General features: G+C 46.3%; 1 protein-coding gene across 5 annotated transcripts in view; it reads right to left on the reverse strand.

Moving 5' to 3' along the window:
* Positions 1-534: 534 nt before the first annotated feature.
* Positions 535-18,898, reverse strand: part of PRDM16 (PR/SET domain 16) — a 346,662-nt gene continuing 328,298 nt past the window's right edge. For 4 of the 5 annotated variants that reach the window (XM_068915931.1, XM_068915929.1, XM_068915928.1 and 1 more), the window contains 4 exons: positions 14,047-14,216; positions 13,058-13,232; positions 10,051-10,281; positions 535-6,057 (listed from right to left, as the gene is read on the reverse strand). In XM_068915931.1, coding sequence (XP_068772032.1) covers positions 6,045-6,057; positions 10,051-10,281; positions 13,058-13,232; positions 14,047-14,216 — 589 coding nt within the window. In that variant the 3' untranslated portion in view covers positions 535-6,044. Of the gene's footprint in view, positions 6,058-8,906; positions 9,082-10,050; positions 10,282-13,057; positions 13,233-14,046; positions 14,217-18,898 lie in introns of all 5 variants that reach the window. The other variant, XM_068915932.1, reaches the window with a different exon arrangement.

Raw genomic sequence — 18,898 nt, forward strand, 5'->3', positions numbered from 1 at the left:
TGTTCGGCCAGCTCCGGCTCCCCTCCCGCTGCGACGGTCCCCCCGCGTACTTCGCGGGCGAGAGCGGCGTGACGCGGCCGAGCGCGCCAGGGCGGCCGGCGCGCCTGCACGCCCTCGCTGGGGACAGCAGCCTCCCGGCGGAGAACGCCAAAGGAGACGCGGGGCGCCGGGCAGGGCAGGCAGCGCTGGGCAGCCCGGCCCCTTCTCGGGGCGCTGCCTGCCCGCCTGCTTGAACGGCCTGCTTGGGAAGGCCAGGAATAACGGATGTTATTTTCTCAGCCTGCAAAAATCCTAAGTCCAAGTTTTGACCAGACCATCTCTTCCCACCAGCCACCCACCCCCAAAGCGATCCCGTAGGAGTCCTACTCACACTACGTCCCTCGAAGCCTCGAGAGCGCTTGCACGAATCACTCCACTGCGACTCACCCTTTTTAGCAAAACAGCAAATACAAGCTCAGGTCCAAGCGTCCCGTTGTGGTGCCTTACGTCGCGCCTCTGCCAGTCTTCCAGAAAAAAAGCTCACGGGACCATTGCTTATAAAAGCACACAGGTTTATTGCATATCAATCTCATGTATAAATTCATTGTAGCATTGGAAAGATTACATTTGGTATACATTCCTATTCTACAGCATTAACCTCAAAATCAGCTTTTTCTAGTCATTATTTTAAAGGAATTTCTCTACACAAGTACATTTGTCTTTTATCACAAGCATCAAAATGAAATTTGTAAAATCGCTTTTTTTAATTATTTTCTACACTTCATATCTTTTATTTCATTATGCTCCCCACAAAGCGATTTCATATTAATTAATAACTGCCATCACTTTTTCTTTTTTTTTCTTCCTTGGCAGTTCAAGGCTTCTAGCCTTGGACGCAAAATCTAATCACATATACAATAAGTGCATCTACGGAATTTTTTTCTTTTTAATAAAAATTTCACAAACAGACACAATAATGACTGCTAAACACAAGTCATGCACAGTTTACTTATAAACATAACAGAAGCAATATACAATCAAGAATGATATGGAACAAGCACCATCCTCTTTCTCAATGTTTTTTAAACATTATATGAAAACCAGACATTTACAATTGATTTAAAAAAACACTATACAGTTCTAAAGCAAAAAAACTAAATCAAATCTGTATTGTAACAATGGGAAAAGGAATGACATAGGATGCACAGATTTATGATTCTTGCAAGCACAATATATATATGTTTTAAATTACATCTTCTGCAGGCTGGAAATGACATCAGGGCAAAACATCTCTTGCTGTGAAGAGAGCATCGAGAATGTTAAATACATTGAGAATTATCTTCAGAATTACTTTGTTCACATGTGAATTGCACATCTGGAAATCAAAGCTGCCTTTTTTTTTTTCCTTTCTTTCTTTTTCATTCTTCTTCCAAAAGTGGTAATAAGAATCAACGACAGAAGAAAGAGAAAAATAACCTTGGAATCACTCAGTAACGTTTTAATCACAGTATCACTCAACACTACAGAGAAAGAGTTTCATGGCTTTATGGAAACACTACTGACCATCGTCTAGGAGCAGAGGGTTTTGCCCTTATGTGACCAGCGCTGAGCCGAGCAGGCTGCTTCGCTCCCCGCCAGCGTTGAACAGGCAGCGACGTGCAGGTTCCTGCACCATGGTGCTTCCCCCTTCCCCCACCACACACACACACACAAAATACAGCACGTAAAAATCGAATGTAAGTCAGTAGGTCGAAACTGGCTGAGGGGAGGGGGGCTCACAGTCCAGTGCTTTGATGCTTAGAGTCTAAACACGTTACCGTCGTTGTGCAAGTGCTTTCAGAAACGCTTCGTATGAAGGGAGAGAGAAGCAGTTTTCAAGAACGTCTGTTGACAGTCTAAGTGCTGATCAGGGAGAAGCGGCCAGATCCCACCCGTCTGCTTGTCGCCAGACAGAAACCAAGCTTCGCGCTTTGCCCTGGGACGCAGCTCAGCAAACCGGGCGCCCGTTCTACCGCTCGGCCCCGCGTGGCGCGCCGGCGGCCGCCCGCCCCGTCTCCCGCCGCGGCCACCGCGCCCGCCCCAGCGAGCCCTCGGCGCGCCGCTCTGCCCGGCTGCAACGCTTCTGCCACCGGCTCCTACAGAAACATCGGGGGGGCAAAGCAGCTTTCGGGCGAAGCAGGGGCCGGCCCGGTGCGAGCCGCCGCGGCAGCGCTGAGCGAGGCTTTGCTGCCGCCTCAGCTGCCCACCACCTCCTCGGGCTGCGCCGGCGGCCGCCGGAAGCGCCACCGCGGCGGCCGCGAATGCTCCGGCTCTAAATCGCGCCTGGAAAGGGGCCCTCGCTGGCCAGCGGGCCGCGGCGGCGCGCCTCGGGGCGGCCCGCGGCGCCCAGCCCCTCGTCCTGCCGCCGCCGCCGCCGCCGCCGCCTTCCTAGGCTCCGCGCGTCCCCAGGGCCGCGGGACACGGCCTTCGCAACGACACATTCCTTGTGCCTAAAAAAGCGAAGCAAAAACCAAACGTCTGCCACGAGCTGCAACATGTTTCAAGTGCAATTGAAGGAGAGCTACAAGATAAATAGAAATTCAGTCAGGCCTTCTGTTTATTCGCCTTAACTGCGGAAAAGTTAAATCTTGTCATCAGTGCTAAATTAGAGGAGGCGGGATCCTACGGCCAACACGGGCGCTAGCTCGAGGAGTCGGGAGGAAAACAAACCGCACTGGGAACGGCCAAAAGGAAACAACAACTTATTTCATGATTTTAACACCTGTATTTCATGTCCTCGCGCCGCGGCTGGATGGGGCCGGCCGTGCCGGGGCCGGGCGGACGCACCCCGCAGACGCCGGCGACGGGCAGCAGCGCCGCGGCGCCGCAGGGCCGGCCGAGCCCCTCGGGAAACCCCACGGCAGCGCCGGCGTTTCTCGCCCTCAGGGCTGCGCCCGGCCTGCCTGCTGCCGCCCGGCGCGGGCGGAGGGACCTGCGCGGGCCTCGCGGCGCCGTCCGCTGCGTGCCTTGGCGCCCCGCCGCCTCTCCCGGCTCGGGCCCGCGGCAGGCGCCTCGGGGAGCCTCTGTCTTCCTGCCGGCCGCGCCGCCGCCGCCGCTTTGCCCCCCGCGCAGGCACGGCTAGAGCGACTCCGCGGGCCAACGGCAACCGTCACTTAGACGCACGCGCAGCGCGGCACCTGATTGTCTGGAGAAGCGGCGGCAAGAGCAGCAGGCGCCTCGGGGGTCATTTGGCACGTCATTAACGACACCTGCCTACGGCCGGGTTCTCAGTCACACCACACAACCTGAATTACGCAATTTTGGTCCTCCACTACATACTTATATTAACATCATTTCTTCACAATAATGATATCTAATGCAAAAATACTGTTAAGGAAGAAATAAAATAAGAAAAGACTTAGCCAAAAATTACAAGTTATGTACAGATTAAAATAACTTCCATCAGGAAAAGAAACAATTCTTTTATTATTGTCAGTTGGCCCCTGTGGGACTAATGTAACGGCCAAGCGCCTGGGCAGGGCTGTGCTGCAGCAGCGGCGGAGGCAGCTGGGCTGGGGCAGGGCCGCGCCAGCTCCTTCTCAGAGCCTGGTTTCTTTGACATTGGCAGTTCTTGGGCTATATTTGCCCAAGAGCTTTGTGCAAATACACGCACCAGCGGGGCTTTCACTGACTGGTGGATCCCGAGCCGTGGGCACTTTCACAGGGTGATGTGGAAAACCGAATAGGAAGGGTATTTTTTTCCTGGAAAATAAACTGATGCTGCCAATTTGCCCTTTCTTCCTGGTACACCAAAGACACCTCAGACGCCTTCCTTCCTTCCTGGACCACCTGAGGCTCCTCAGCCTCGGGGCTGCTCCGGGGCACACAGCGGGAACTGCAAAGGCTGCAGATGCCAGCAGCACCTCCGCTCGGTCGGAGTCGCTCTCTCCTCTGTTTCAGCACGCAGCAACCCGGCTCCGTCCTCGGTTTCTCTGTCTGGCTGAGAACCCCGTCCCGGGCTGGCACAGCGGCGGCCGCTCGTCTTTCTCATACAAAGGAGGCAGAGAAGCCGCGCGTCGCTAGGATTTACGGGCAGATATACTGACCGCTGTGTGCAGTTTCTCTCAAATCAGCCATTGAGCCAGGCCTGGAAGCAGTTACCACCAGATACAACACTTAACAGGAGCGCGCCCAGCACTAAGCCTACTGAAACCAACACGGAAAGCTCCTCTCGACCTCACTGGCTTTGAACGAGATCTTTACCCAGGCGGACTGTCAGAGCATCCCCGGCCTCGCAGCAAGCTGCGGAGGCAGCACGTCAACGCGCAAGATGGAGACAGACCCGTTTTCGCTCAAAGTCGGCGGGGGCAGCGCTCCAGTCCTCAGCATTGTTTAATTCTTATGACGCTGTAACTAGAAAATTCTCAGGACGCGTATCATAAACTTCATCTGTGTAGCCAATGTTGTCGCTATTTGCAATAGATCTCCTGCCTTTCCAGACGATTCTGTAATTCAGCTTTACCTGTAACATCACTGCTACAACATCGGGTTGTCATTACAAGGGAGAATAGCACAAACATCACAGTATTTCTGGAGACTGCTTCACATCAGTAAAAAAAGATGAGACTTTGAAGCACCTTAGAGAGCCAGTACTGTTCTCCGCTCTGTGCCTGGACAGAGAGCTTGCACCTCTGAGGCTGCTGAAGCAAGGAGATTTCAAACTTTCTATTGAAATTATGGGTCAAATTATGACAGTGTGCTACGCCTAAACAACCACCCAGCAAACCCAAACACCTGCTGGAGTCGGAAATGTCTGCCACAGTCCCCGGATCCTACCACCACTGAAAGGCTGCCACTCTAAAAAAAACCCTGGCAGATAACTTAGAAGATATGACTAAGTTGCCCTCCTTGCCTTAGGCCAGACCTGCCCACTGTACATGCTTTCTTACACACAGCTACACCTTTTCAGGTCCGGGTTTACCCATGGGAGCTCTCTGTCTGCAAAAAGGCCAAGCATTTTCAGCAGCTTAGTCCTGAGGACATCGAGGCCAGAGCGGGGCAGAGCAATACTGTCCTTGCCAGCAGATAACTCTGACCGTGGCTTTTCCTGAAAAACGCTCGGGACGCTCTGAGTTCAAGCAGCAGCTTGAGCTAACAGGCGTTAACAGAGATGGAAAGCGCTCTTAACCTTGCAGCGCAGGCCCAGACAGAGGGGCGTTCAGGTCACGTCCTACGACCACGAACCACATACTCGCATGATACATCACCTCCAACCTCAGCACTGCTCCAGGCCGGACACTGCATATAGCGTGTCATGACTGCATGCAGTGTGGCCTCCCAGTGAAGAGGCTTTGCACTGTGCGGGTATGTTTTGTTGTTGTGTTTACCAGGGACACGATGGTATTTCTGTGGGAGCACAGAATTGCAAATGCTTTCAGAGGTCAATTAAATGGGTTGCATTTACCCTTCCTTGGTGTAACTCCAGTGACTGTGACAGAATTGCACCAGGGAGAGGTCACCCCCCACTCGGTTTTCTCCCTAATTATTTCATATTTCAGCTGAATTGAAAGGCTAGAGTACCAAACAGCTTCAAGCCTTCATTTACAGGCAAACGCTACTGGCTCGGTGATACTGTCTTGTAAAGGTAAAGGGGCCAATATTTGATTGCACCGTTGCAATTCATGTCTTGTTTATGCTACTCTTAAGAGACTGTGAAATCCTAGGGCTGCATCAGGGTTATCCAGTTTTGAAGAGGTCCATTCTGATAAATTAGAAATGAAAACTGTGGATAGATAAAAAATTCAGGAGTTGCAGGTCAGATGCGACAGGTTTCTTTCCCAGTCAAAAGCCCAGACGACTCCCTGAGGCCCTCTCATCCATCTTCTGCTTGCTAGGATTTTTGCTAGGACAATTGCAGCACCACCGCCTCCTCGCTTGGACTCTGGCCAGTGCCTTGGTGACCTCTCAGAGGTGGTTGATGGGGTTAAAGGTCCCCGACTCTGAAGCTGCTCCTGCCATGTCCAACCAAGCACCCAGAGAGCTCTGGGAGGACGTGTGGAGGGGAGCGTTCTCAGACAGGGACAGCATCATTGCATAAGCCTGGAGGAAGAGAGAGTAATGCAGGGGACATGTGTGAGTACACACGCAGGAGAGTCTTTAATAAACCGTGTGAAGCACAACACCGTTTAACCACACAGGAAACGTAAGACAGCCAGCATCCTTTGGCCTGGGCTAAGAACTTTGCCAACAGGTCTCACTTTACGTCCACATGCTAGAAGGATGCCCGTCACTCTCGCTTCTCAACACTTGCCACGGAGTCCACGGGCAGCTGTCGGGCTAGCTGGGCAAGGCCAGAATTCCCACTGCCCTTCACGGGACCAGTCCGTTCCAGGCCAGCTCTGCGCTGTGCAACGAGCCCAGGCACTTGACTCCAGGCTCTGCTCTCAGGAGGAAGCAGCTACATGCAGAATGCCATATGCTGCGGCTTTTCTTGTTTTTTTATAACACACTTAGAGATAAGCAAAGGGATAACCGAGGGTAGGGCCCGGTCACGTGCCACGGAACTGGTGTAGCAATATCCAAACTACCTGGGACCCAACAGGCAGGTGCTGGCAGCAGGCTAACAGTCCTGACCCAGTGCTTGGCATGAGCCCACAGGTACCTGTAGAAACCTGCTCGTGGATATTTTAGAAAATAGGCATGAAATGCTCACTAGTATTGCCAGTGCGTTCATACGTTCTTGCTGGGACAGTTTTATTGCTGCACTGAAAGTTAACAACAGTCTGCTGAAAAAACCATTGCGATTTTGGGTTTCTCTAGAATAACCTGCTTGCTTCTTTGCAACCTAGATGCTCTCCCTCTTCCAAGACTGCTTATCTTACACACCCTTTGCATCCTTTCAGAGCAAGCAGGTGATAATTTCATGCCAATGAAATTGCAGCCTGTGATCTAAACCAGATGAGGACATAGTCCCCACCCTCCCTGGCGAGCACTAGCTGGTACAATGTATGCTCCTATTTCACGATTAATTTGTGGCTGTGTGGCCCTCTCCTTTGCACTGAGGTTGCACCCACCCGCACGTAATCTTTTGCAGGGCAAAAGATAAAGACTATACGTTCTCTGGGGCACGGATTTTTTTTTCTTGTTCATCAGTACTCTGCTCAGTACAGGAGGACCCTTAGAAATGCAACTGTAATGGTGACAGTACTAACCAGTTATCCAGCTTTAGCCTCTCCTCTTACAAGCTGAATCAGATCTACTTGTCAAGTCAACACATTCGTCTATTGTAGGTGTGTGCTGAAAGAAGTACAGCTTTGTAGTATTATGGACATACAGGCGTCTAAAATTGCTTAAGAGAAAGTGTGCTTAAGAGTGCTGTGCTGTTCACCTAAATGTTGTTTTATTTTTACATTCCCTGAGTAAGCGATTGTTCAAATTATTCAGGATACTTATTGTCATTGAACTGCAACCAGTCTACTGGTTCTAAAAATATATAAATATAAATAAAATAACCCCCTTCCCCTGAAGAAAAGTAAGCATAGTCTAAAACTAACGACGTAGCACAAATTTTAAAAGAGCAAGCTGTTCCTAAACAGTTAGTACGGTTGGCATATTAGTAACAGGACACATAAAAGAATCAGACAAGTGGCTTGTGTTTAAATTTGGTTCACCAGGAAAGATGCCTTGTCCTACTTCCAAGCAGGCCCTTCCTCGGCTTCAGTGCTAGTACCCACTGTGAAGTAGGTCAACGTTTTCCCAAGTCATAGCTATCTTTCATCAAAAATCATGTTCTGCTTGTCAATTGCATTAAGGCACTGTGCTGCTGGACATTTAAAATAGATTTCATGACCAATTCTGTTGCTTGAAGGCTACAGAGGGACTCGAAGGCAACAGCTGTACTCATCTCCAATATTAAATATAGTCGAACCTCTGCTAACATCTGAGCTGCCTACGTCTTCCTAAACGTAGCGGCAAACAAATTTTCTTCCTAAACAAATTTTCCTGGAGTGCTTTCCTTGACGCTTGTCAGAACGGGTACCATGCACACCATCTGCTTTAGGCCACTTCAGGTAGTTAGGTACAAAGCGGTATTCTGAAAGCAGAAGCCCAAGTTCCCTACGCAGCCGGTGATGGTAGCTGGACAGTAATTCAGAGCACCCTTGTTAGGGGCTTGAAGCTAAAAGTTGGAAGACTTGAATATAATCTCTGTCCAGTCCAGTGATGCAACTCTGTTAAACAGTTCCTTTGTGAGAGTGCTTTCATATGGATCGAGACATGAACTTCATAAAACCAAAGACTGACTATTTCTGATTAATGAGAAAGCAGAAAGCACAAACAGTTCTACCCCACACCTCCAGATTTTTCTCATCGGGAGATGCTGCGGTGTTATTTTGAGGTTTCTTGGTAGGTCTGAACTGGTCTAGCCGACAAGGCAGAATTTCATTTTACGGATTGCTTTCAGAAACCACAGAGATAAATGAGGAAGTTCTCTAGACCTGCTGGACTGCAAGTCCAGAAAATACTGTTGTCTATTACACTTTCTATCACCAAACACAACTGTACGTTTTTGCTGTTGCTCTGGACCAAATCTTGAGTTTCTGGGTAGGTACCAATTGAAGATCTAGCCCAAAGTATAAATAAATAATAATCGCAACAACATTTACACAGACAGATAAAAACAGACAGATGCCACTGTCTCTCTATATAAGCATGCTCTCACGGTACAGCCTGAGTGAGAAATTGAACTAGTGACCTAAAACTGACGGGCACTCCATTCCTTCAGTACGGTTGCAACATGGCATGGTTCACATAAGATTCGCTCATGACAGTCAGAACTCCAACTCACTGGAAGGGCAAAATAAACCCTTAGCTAAAGGAGGCCAGCAGGTTGCTAATCCTAGAGTACGTGCTGGCAGCAAGCTAGAAAAAATGTTCTGTCAAACACCTACCTGGTTTTTAGCCTGCCTGTACAGAGTCTGTTTTATTGTCTCAGAGTCTAAGGTGGAATTAAACACATCTTTAACTTCAAATGCTTCCTCGGCTGCTTTGCGAAGATCCAGCCCCTTCCCAAAATTCGGCATCTGCTCCAAATCTAACAAGCCGGCTTCGTCCTCCTCAATACACCTGTACCAATGACCAGGGGAAGGGGTTGACCTGTTGTTAGCTCATCTCGCCGTTTACAGACTAGCCAACGTGAGTGTTGCTAACTGAGTGCCTGCATGCACATACCATGGGGGTCTCACAAGCCACATGCGTGAAACGACACACAGACAAACAAGAAAATGACACAAAATGCAAGAGCAAAGAAAAAGCGGAGGGCATGATTACACACATACAAGCATTAGTGCTATATACGCTTGCCGTTCAGCGTGCTTATAATTCACTTTGGTCTTCTGTGGGGAGATGTCTAAATGCTGTCTGCTCCTTGAAACGTTTGACACTTGACCAATGTCTAAAGCAACCTGCTCTACCATATTTTCTTTGAGTTGCAATGAAAGTAGTGATGCACTGAGACGAAATATAATACTTCCTTGCATCGTGGAACACTTGTTATCAATACCAGCTGGGAAACTGGGGCAAAAAGGAAGGCTAAGCCTATACTGTGAGCAACAAATTTTAATTTTAAAGGTCTCTAGGCCTGGCATGAGTTCAAGTAAAACTTCACTTTTTTCCCAGAGCTCTAAGAATCCACTTGAAAGCAACATTTTACTACAACTAAAATGGGTAGAGTAGTACCAAACGGACTGCATGCAGACACCCCTCCCTTTGCCCTGACCTGTGTTTTGGAGTCAAACACATTATCCACTGAACGGTGGTACTCTGAAAAAGCGGTTTTCTACTTTGCACTAATCGTTCTTCTGATGCAAACTTTTCAAGTCCTGGATATACATCTTATCACAGATTCTCGTGCAGTCTGAGTCTTTCGTGTCCCCCGCCACGGTGAAAATGGAATCTCTCAAGTGAATGCTTAAATCAAACGGGAGGTATGATACATGGGTTGGAAAATAAAAACAATAGCACTCACAATCTACCACTGACACGGTCAAAAGTCTGACCCCTATTTGACTTCTCAAAGGAAATAGCCCACCTCACCTTCGGGTGTGGTCAAAGCTCATGGTGAGAGATGTGGGCTCTTCATCCTCTTCATCCTCAAATGTGCCTCGGGGCTCTGCGGTGGGTGATACTGTTTCATCCTGCGACTTCCCTGTCAGGCTGTCATCATCTTCTTCTTCCAGTTCTTCATCTTCGTCATCCACATCTTCTGTTTTCTCATTCGCTAATCCATGACACTGGGAATTGCCATCAATATCCTGGATTTCTGGCCTGAAATATTGGGTCAAAGGGGAAGGAAAAAAAAGGGGGGGAGATGCCAAATGAGTGAGGTCATGCATTTCCACCGTAACACAAGCCTTAATTCATTTTATACACGTGCATATGTACATGCATACAGGCACATATATATGTATATATACATCCGATTGAACCACCAAGGAGAAGGACAACTGACATTTTTTAGCCAGTTAAAAATTAGCCTTTGCAGTGTCTAAGGCCAATGTGCATGTCGAGTATATACCAACCCAAATGCCTTTTAAACTTGATTTTTGTCTAGTCTGGATTTAAGTGATGCATTTTCATCTCTTAAAATACAACATCTGTGGGACAAAGGGCTTTTCTTTCTCCCTGTCCTACTGTATTCCAACAATCTCCCTGCAAGCAATCCCAAAGCAGCAGCTTCCTCACTGTCTAATCTAACAGCCAGCCTAAATTCTCTCTTGCATCACTTTTCCTAGTCACACCTGTCTGGACCGAATGGTCTCTACGAGACTAGTGGTTTTGGATTAGGGTAAGAGGACAAGAGTGCAACCACCAATGGTATGGGCTTTGAAAACAGCAGGATGCCACCAGGTGGCATAAGCTAAGCTTAACATCGTCCCCATTTTACATGTTAAGGTGTCCCAGCCTTCTTACTTTTCCTTAGGTGGATTGCCTCATTCTGTGCATTTCTCATACTCGCATTTTAGACTTCAGCCTCAGTATTGCCATTAAATAGCTATTTGTGAAAACAAGAGAGCAGCAGGAATGTAATTACAACTGGCCCTAGAAAAAAATGACATTTGTACAACCCAGAATATCCCACTGGGTTCGTGGGCAGATAAAATATCACTCCGTCAAAATAAGGTTTAAAAAATGAAGGGGAAACTCAGATGTTTCCCAAGCCCTGGATCTTGTCACTTGCTCTAAGCACTTCAGCAGCATGTTTGTTTTACAGAATTGTGATAGGTTTTTTTTAAGGTGGAGGTCCACAGTTGACTCTTCCTCTGGATCAATTTCCCCAGGCTGCTGAGAGTTCCTCCCCTTGCCTGTTTTTTTTTCTCGACATCATGCAATGTCAAGAGATTCCTAATTTCCCCCAGGAAATTCCAGCAAATCCTTAGTTCTCACCATCCCCCTTGTTTTGCTCCAAGCATACAGTCTCAACAAAAACTCTGGTGAAGAGTCAGTGTATGAGATAATTCTGCTTTCGTATCCAGCAAATGAAATGGAAAGGAAATGGAGACTCTGCCTAAATTTAGCTTTTTTACAAGCGCTCGGGGTAAAGCAAAGTCCTGCAGTCTCCCATGCAGTTCCAGAAGGATATCGCTGTGATAGCATTGGCACTGGCTGCGGCTGGCAAAGTAGGATTTTCAGCATGCACACAACAGTCATCCAACATCTGCCCAGCTTTCTCATTTATAAACGCAACTGAAATCTCCTGGGCCTGGGCATAGAGGACAGGATGAGAGGCTCCTTGGGAAGTTTTCCCAGACATATGAAGGAATTTAACAACCTAGTGAGCCAGAGAGCGCTGCTTCTCTAGAGAGGGACTGGACGGAAGAGGACTGCAGGCTGGATGTGAGCAGGTGCAATTACACGGCAGCTGGTGGAGCTGCACCTACTCACAACAGGGCAAAAAGTTGTGGCCGTTCAGCTGTTTCCCTCCAAGCTGAGTTTCAACAATGAAACACAGACAGGCTCAACATCATTTACAAAGCAAATGGCCAGGTTATTATACACTCTGATTTGCTGAAAGCCACAGGTCTCTCTTCTGCCTTGTAGTATAAATAGATTTGAAACAAACTAATAGATTAAAAAAGCAGGTGCCTCTGCTTTCCTTAATCAGTAATCTCTGGGCTTTGATGGAGTAGGCCAAGTGGCTTTATAGTGGGAGGTAATGGTTCGATAATGACTTATTTATGTAGTGAAGAAATTGAGTTTTCTCTAAACTATCATACAGGAGCTAACTCTGCAGCAATCTGCCTGCCTGCCTCTTATTGCCGCAACTACTAGCTCTCTTCTCTTCAAATTTGCTTCCTCAGTTGTTCCCACTGGTTACAGCCATGCCTGCAAACTGTAGTGCTCCTTGTTTAAGCTCTTTAGATATTAAGAGTTATGTGATTAATGTCATTACAGGGAAGGTGTGCACCACACACGGTCTCTACAGCTGAGGCAGTTGTCTAGGCACATGTAACATGGAAGGAAGAGAAATAGGAAGTTCCAGCAAACACCACCCCTGTGACCTCTACTAGATGTTTATACCACGAGGCTGATGAAGGTTTCTCCAAACGTTCTCTACCTTGGGAGGCTGTATGCCTTAACTGAGCTGATGTGGCAAATAGGAAGGAATGCAGAAGAATTTCTACCAGGCTCCTGAGATTTCCGAGTGCGTGCGATTTGCATTGGAAGAGCTGATGGGGAGGTTTGGTTTCTAGATGTCCTACCCAACTTGCACTGAAATCCGTGCCTGTTTGCCTCAATATGCCAGACTGGAAACTGAAAGAGATACAAACCCTCCTCACAAGCAGCTGCCAGCTGCACCGCAGCGCAGCTCAGACAGATGCTGCGGCAACGTTTCAGCTCTCTAGTGCACGCCCTCCAAACTTAGGGCACTTCTGAGAAGACTCAGCACTAGGCCTAGAGCTTCAAGCTGAATGCACTTTCCAAACTGTTATGTTTCTCACTTTTGAGCATTTTAAATCAAGGACAACAGGACAGAGGCTAGTTGGTCTTTTAATCATGTTAACAATACATGTTACCAGATAAATTTTATTTACTTGCCTACCTTTTATCTGCTAAAGTTGATGCTTGATTCATCTCACTATTTGCAATAAAATTTCTTATTTCAGAGAAATAGGAATCCTCTTTTTCATCTAAAAGTGCATGGTTGTCTGATTCCGAGTTTGGGGAAGAGGCACTGGTCCCAAGGTGGTTTGTAATGACTCCAGAGTGCTGGCTCACTGAGTGAGGGAAACAAGAAAAGAGAACAAACAGAAGAAACAATCAGATATTGTCAAACCTATTACAAAGAGAAAAAAACAGGGGAAGAACATTATGCAATAATCCTCTTACTAAACATTAAGAATTGAACGTTTAAGAGAAATGTCATGGACCAAAGCTGCCAAAGGAAGCTCGTATTTTCCAGATTTGATCTACAGAGAGAAACACAGAGGGTATTTAGCATTTACGGATGGTATATACAGGTTAAGAATCACTATCCACTGTACAGCTGTTTGCCTGTAAATTTTTTGTAAATTTTTTCCCTAGGCTGAAAGATTACTTAGCTGGCTTCAGGGTAGGAGATTCTTCATCCCGTTTCCAGGGCAAAAACTGTCTGGCTTCTTGAACTGCACACGCATCTACAAACGCCTTTCAGCTTGAAAACCCTTGGCAGAGCTTGATGTCGAGACAGACACATTAACGCTGTACCTGAAGATCTCACAGCATGACGTTGTGCTCCCTGGATAAAGTCCCCAGGAAGTTAATATCATGATTACTATTTTATGGCTTGCAAAAGGGGACCTGGAAGCACTAGCTGAGCAGCGCTCAGCAGAACTGAGTACTGTGCATGCGCGCGGGTGCGTGGTATAGCCATGCACCGTGGGCAAATGCATCTTTTGCTGCAGGAGGAGCTCGCATATCTTTTTTTTGCTACCTAAAGATACTCAGTGTCAAGAAACAGCACTTTCCATAAAGGCTTCCCAAAGTGACCAAAGAGATTAAAGCACGAAGGCTTCTGCCCCAGCAGAACGGCACGGCCCTGCTGTTTGCTACCTGGAACATTCTCGTGTTCGTGTTTCTTAAGGTGTCGGTCCAAGTTGGTCTGCTGCCCGAAGCATCGGTTACACAGGTGACATTTAAATGGCTTCTCCTTGTTATGGATGTTTCGAACATGCCGCTGGAGGTTGGAGGAAATGCTGAATGACCTGTCACAGTATTTACACCTGAAAAATAGAAGCAAATGCCAATGAGCGCAATGTGAGGGAAAAAAAAAAAAACAAAAAGAAAAATCTGACTACCAGAAAACCAGAAAACATTGGTCTATAAATCTTGACTCCACTGAGGACCTGGAAAGCACGAGGCATTAATCATTCCAGACCAATCTGATATTGTTGTTATTCAAGGAGCACAAAGAAGGGATAAGGATTAATTAAAAAGGGAGCCGTCCAAACAAGTAAGAATTTAAAATAAAATAATTACTTTTCCACACAGAAATGTAAAAATATGAAAGGAGAATTTATTTTGTCCGCCCTTCTCATTCTGCAGGCGAAGTAGCTGAAACAGAGCTATGGGGGAAGTGGAAGGAAGACAGAAGGAGAAGAAAGAAGGGACGTTAAAAATGTAAATCAGCCAGTGTATCCCCACATGACACAGTTATCTGGTGATACACAAAACTCTAGATTTGTTTGTGAAACTCCTTGTGGAACTCAAGATGCGGGCAGCAGAGCGTGTCTTACAGGTAATTACGGTTATTACTATGGTACAATAGCTCCCAAAAAACCACCATACTTTCTAAAGAGGGTGAGATTTACTCCTATGTAACGAGCATCTGCTTCGCAATGAGAAAACGTCGAAGGTAAGGAGCCAAGGCAGAGTGTCTGGGGAAACCGCTGAGTGAAGAAACGCTCCCTGTTTGAAACGAACCTCTACAGGACCCACAGTAGATGCGCTGGAAGCTTGTTTAAAGTCCCGATTGCCCTCTCTGGATTCAGATTCCCTCAGAATAAAAACAAGGCTTTGCTAAATCAAGATGCGCTGGGAACTTGGACCTCTGCATCCGCTTGCAGCGCAGAACAAGAATGCACCGAACTTACTGAAGAGGGCAGCTTCGAGCCGCAACAAAGAGTTTCGGGACTACAGCTAGAGAAACCCGAGTTCCTCTTTGACTCAGCACGAATCCCTCATTAGATCTCTCTTTAAATACGTCATTTATACCTCAACAAAGCTACTTTCCTCATGGCTCTACTGCCAAAACCCATGAGAAGAAGTAGAATCCTTTCGCCGCTGCACACCTTTGCAAACCCTTCACGCTTAGGGGACAAGGCAAACCCTGGTCTTAAGCTGGCACAATTTCAGAGTAAAGCGACTTACTGTAGCAGAACTGCTCTATGCTGCTGTAATTAAGAGCAAAATTTGTCCCACTGAACTAAGCCACTTTTGATCAGCCGTAAAGATGGTGGGTCAGTTTGTACATGTTTTAGGAATGCCATTAGTCCACTCTCTGAAGAGTGCGCACAGAACTGAATCTTGTGCTCGAGTCGGTCAAGATTGAAACTGCACCAGGCTTGACAGTAAGGGCGTACTATTGTTTTCTACAAACATAAAGGATTCAAATGGGGAAAGGAGGTGTAAGGGTAGAAAAATCTACTTTGTGAAACGCACAGACACGCACACACAGCTTCCAGATGTGCTACAGCTGTGATTTTGATTCAGCTGCTAAAAATAGATTGATATTATTTTTGGAAATAGCAGAGATACGCTTATGAAACACTCTCTCTCTCAGTGTTTATGGATTCCATGTCCACCTCCAAATTTCCTACTGTTAAAACACAAAAAAAGAATTAAGAGGTTTCCTATAATGAAAGAATCAAGATGTTTCATACAATGTAACTTCATCATGACTGTCCTAGAAAGCAAGCAAAATGTCTTGTTAAACCATAGTTTCTTCAGACTTCAAAATGCTTTCTTTTTATTTTTTTCCAGAAAATGAATCGAATAACTGAAGAAAACAAGACATTATTTGAACATTAGCAAGAACAAGCACAGTCTATATACTGAGAGTGAAACACGCACAGATTTGCAGCTCCTACTCTCCTCCTACCTGCTAGCAACCAAAGGATTTGATGCCATGAGTTGCCGGGCTTCTGCAGCTTCTCCTGTTCAGCACTGCAGAACACGCAAAGGGCCAAAGCAGCCCCACACCCCCATACACTTGCTACTCCACAGGACTTACGTAAGCAGTTTCGCCTGCCTTACTTCTACTGACGCTGCATCGCCAGCTGCCTCCTCTGCTGGTGCTCAAGGTTTTCATTCCCTGCCTGTCGCCCCCTTATATGCGAGACACATTTCTAAATCAGATCACTACTGTCTCTCCTGTAGTAGCCACCAAAGAGTCTGAGACTCGCCCTTGCCGTAAGGCTCACAAAAGCGTATCAGCTGCTACAGTATTTCTGGCTTTCTTTTCCTATACCCCTAATTACTCCACTTTCTAAAACGTCTTTCCACCCCAGTTAATAATTATCTCTCAGTGCTGGTGAGTCATGACATTCCCAGAGCTAGGGCAGCTCTCCACCGCGTTATTCCGGCCTCGCACCATTTCAGCTATATGCCCTTCTAAGTCATGCTGTCCGTTATCCGTGTTTGCCTGGTGCCTGGCAGGCCAGGGGCTTTCGGGGCCTTGGAGCGCGGCGGCCTCCGCCGCCGCCGCCGCCGGCGTCCGTGCCAGCTCGCGCGCGCATCACTCACGCGAGCAGTTGCAGCGACTTCAAAGGGAGCGCTCACGTGAGCCAGGCAGGAACGGTCTGGCCTCCTGTATGTCAATTTATTTAGATGTTCAGGAAGTCTTTGAAAAGTTTCTCCTGACAGGTCCTTGCTCTAACTATGAGCTATGTGGATCCAGGTTAAGATACAGAGAAAGGATAAAGAGCTTGTTAAAAAAAATAGAAAACAGAGGGGCATTCGAAAGGAGCAATATCTAATGTCTGAAAGTAAAGGGACGAGGGAGACGTACTGTATTATTTGTGGTCCCAGAGGGGTCACTACTCGGATCTCTGCTGGTTTTAATCTAAATAAACGATCTAGACAGAGGAACCCACTTGAAAATCAGGGAAGAGGTGAACACAGAGGCAGCAGGAGAGTAAAATACAAAAGAAGCTGTATTTGCTTTGTAAATACACTGACAAAATGCAAGTAAAATTTGTTGCTTATCAGTTTAAAGTAACACACCAACAGGCTAAAAAAAAATAAAGCAGGAGGGAACGATAGCTAACAATAAGCCAGAGCCAGGGAACTTCGAGAAGGAGCTCAGAGCCACAGCAGACAGCCCTAAGACCTTGAGGGAACCCAGATGTCCAATCCAATACACAACTGGAAGGGGAAAATAGACAGCAAAAAAACAAACAAAAAAAACCCCAAGACAAACAAAAAAACGCACACGCAATGTAAGAATGAGTAACTGAGCTCATCACCGTAAGACTAAGACAGTTTGGTAACGCTTCAAATGTACTAGTAACGTCCCACATCGTTCTTCAAGTTCCAGCAGCACGGCTGCTCTTGCAGAACTAACTTTACACTCAGTTGAGGATCAGACAATGTGAGCTGTAAAGACAGAACTACAGTAACAAACCATAAAACACATGGATAGCTACTCTTCCTTTGAGTAATTCCTTAATCTCAAGTGCAGTTACCCCAGGGATGAATTTAGCTTATATTTTGAAAAAGAAAAAAAGAAAAGTTTTTTATGGAACTATGTGCAATCTTACGGGACATGGTAAATGTCAGCTCTAGTTGTTAGTTTCAGCTTAATGCAGATAACAGGACATGGGGGCCTAAAAGGAAATTAAAGAAAAACAAATGCAAAACAGACGTCAGGAAGCACATCTTTTTAGAAGGAATCGCAGCCTTACAGGCAATGCTTCAGGACTGGGTGTAATTCAAGAATCAATTAGATGGCATCCTGGAGGGAATGGACATTTGAAAGAAGAAACTAAAGTCTTGTTGAGCCGAATAGCCTTTACTTGTTCTCAGTTCAGGTTTTACGTAGTTCCAGAAAATGAAAACAAAAAATGAAAATTTTATTTATGTGGGTTTTTATACAAACCCACAACTACAATACACCCTTATGTTCACAGGCTTGAAGCACAAGGAGCTTCATTAAAAACTGCCTCTTCTGGATTTTTCTTCACAATCTCAGAAGGACAACAAAGTCCTATTTTTTTACTGCCCGAGCTGCCACAGAAGTCTGACACTATTTCCAAACAAGCCCAACTTCTTTTGCATTCCTCTGAAAGAAACGGAAATAGTTAAGTTTGATAGTCCTTTTTACTCTGGGGTTTTGAAATACATACTGTTGCATTTTAGATCCAGTGTGGAAAAGAACGGCGGAAAGAAAAGAATTCTGTCTAATTCCACTACATAAGATGATGTCCGTGAGTCATTTCAAACCCGCTTGCTTCTAAGGAAGCACAATGCGTTACCAGGTATGTCTCAGTCACCAAAATATATGTAGCACTTTCCTTTTTCAAAAAGAACTAATTAACCTCCACAATGCTCAAGAGCTATTTATCCCTACTTTATACATAATTAAATGGAAACGTAGGAACTTTAAATGACATGGCAAGAACCACATCATTTATCAGTGACAATTAGGAATCAAACAGAAAGCACCTGATTTTCTGATCCGCATGTTTCTTGATCTCTGTGTGGACATTGGATCAGTTTGTACTAGGTTTAAGAAGAGTGTAGTTCATATTTGGATGAACTTTCACACTAGCAGAGTCAACAAAAAATATTTAAACATTCAAAAGAAAAATTACAAGAATGACAACAATAAAATACTGAAAAATCAGCAACCTGCTTATACCTGGATAAAGTCAGCACTTACAAAACAAGCTTTCAAAACAATTAT

Source organism: Struthio camelus, chromosome 21 (assembly GCF_040807025.1).
Source record: "Struthio camelus isolate bStrCam1 chromosome 21, bStrCam1.hap1, whole genome shotgun sequence".
Taxonomy (NCBI): Eukaryota; Metazoa; Chordata; class Aves; order Struthioniformes; family Struthionidae; genus Struthio; species Struthio camelus.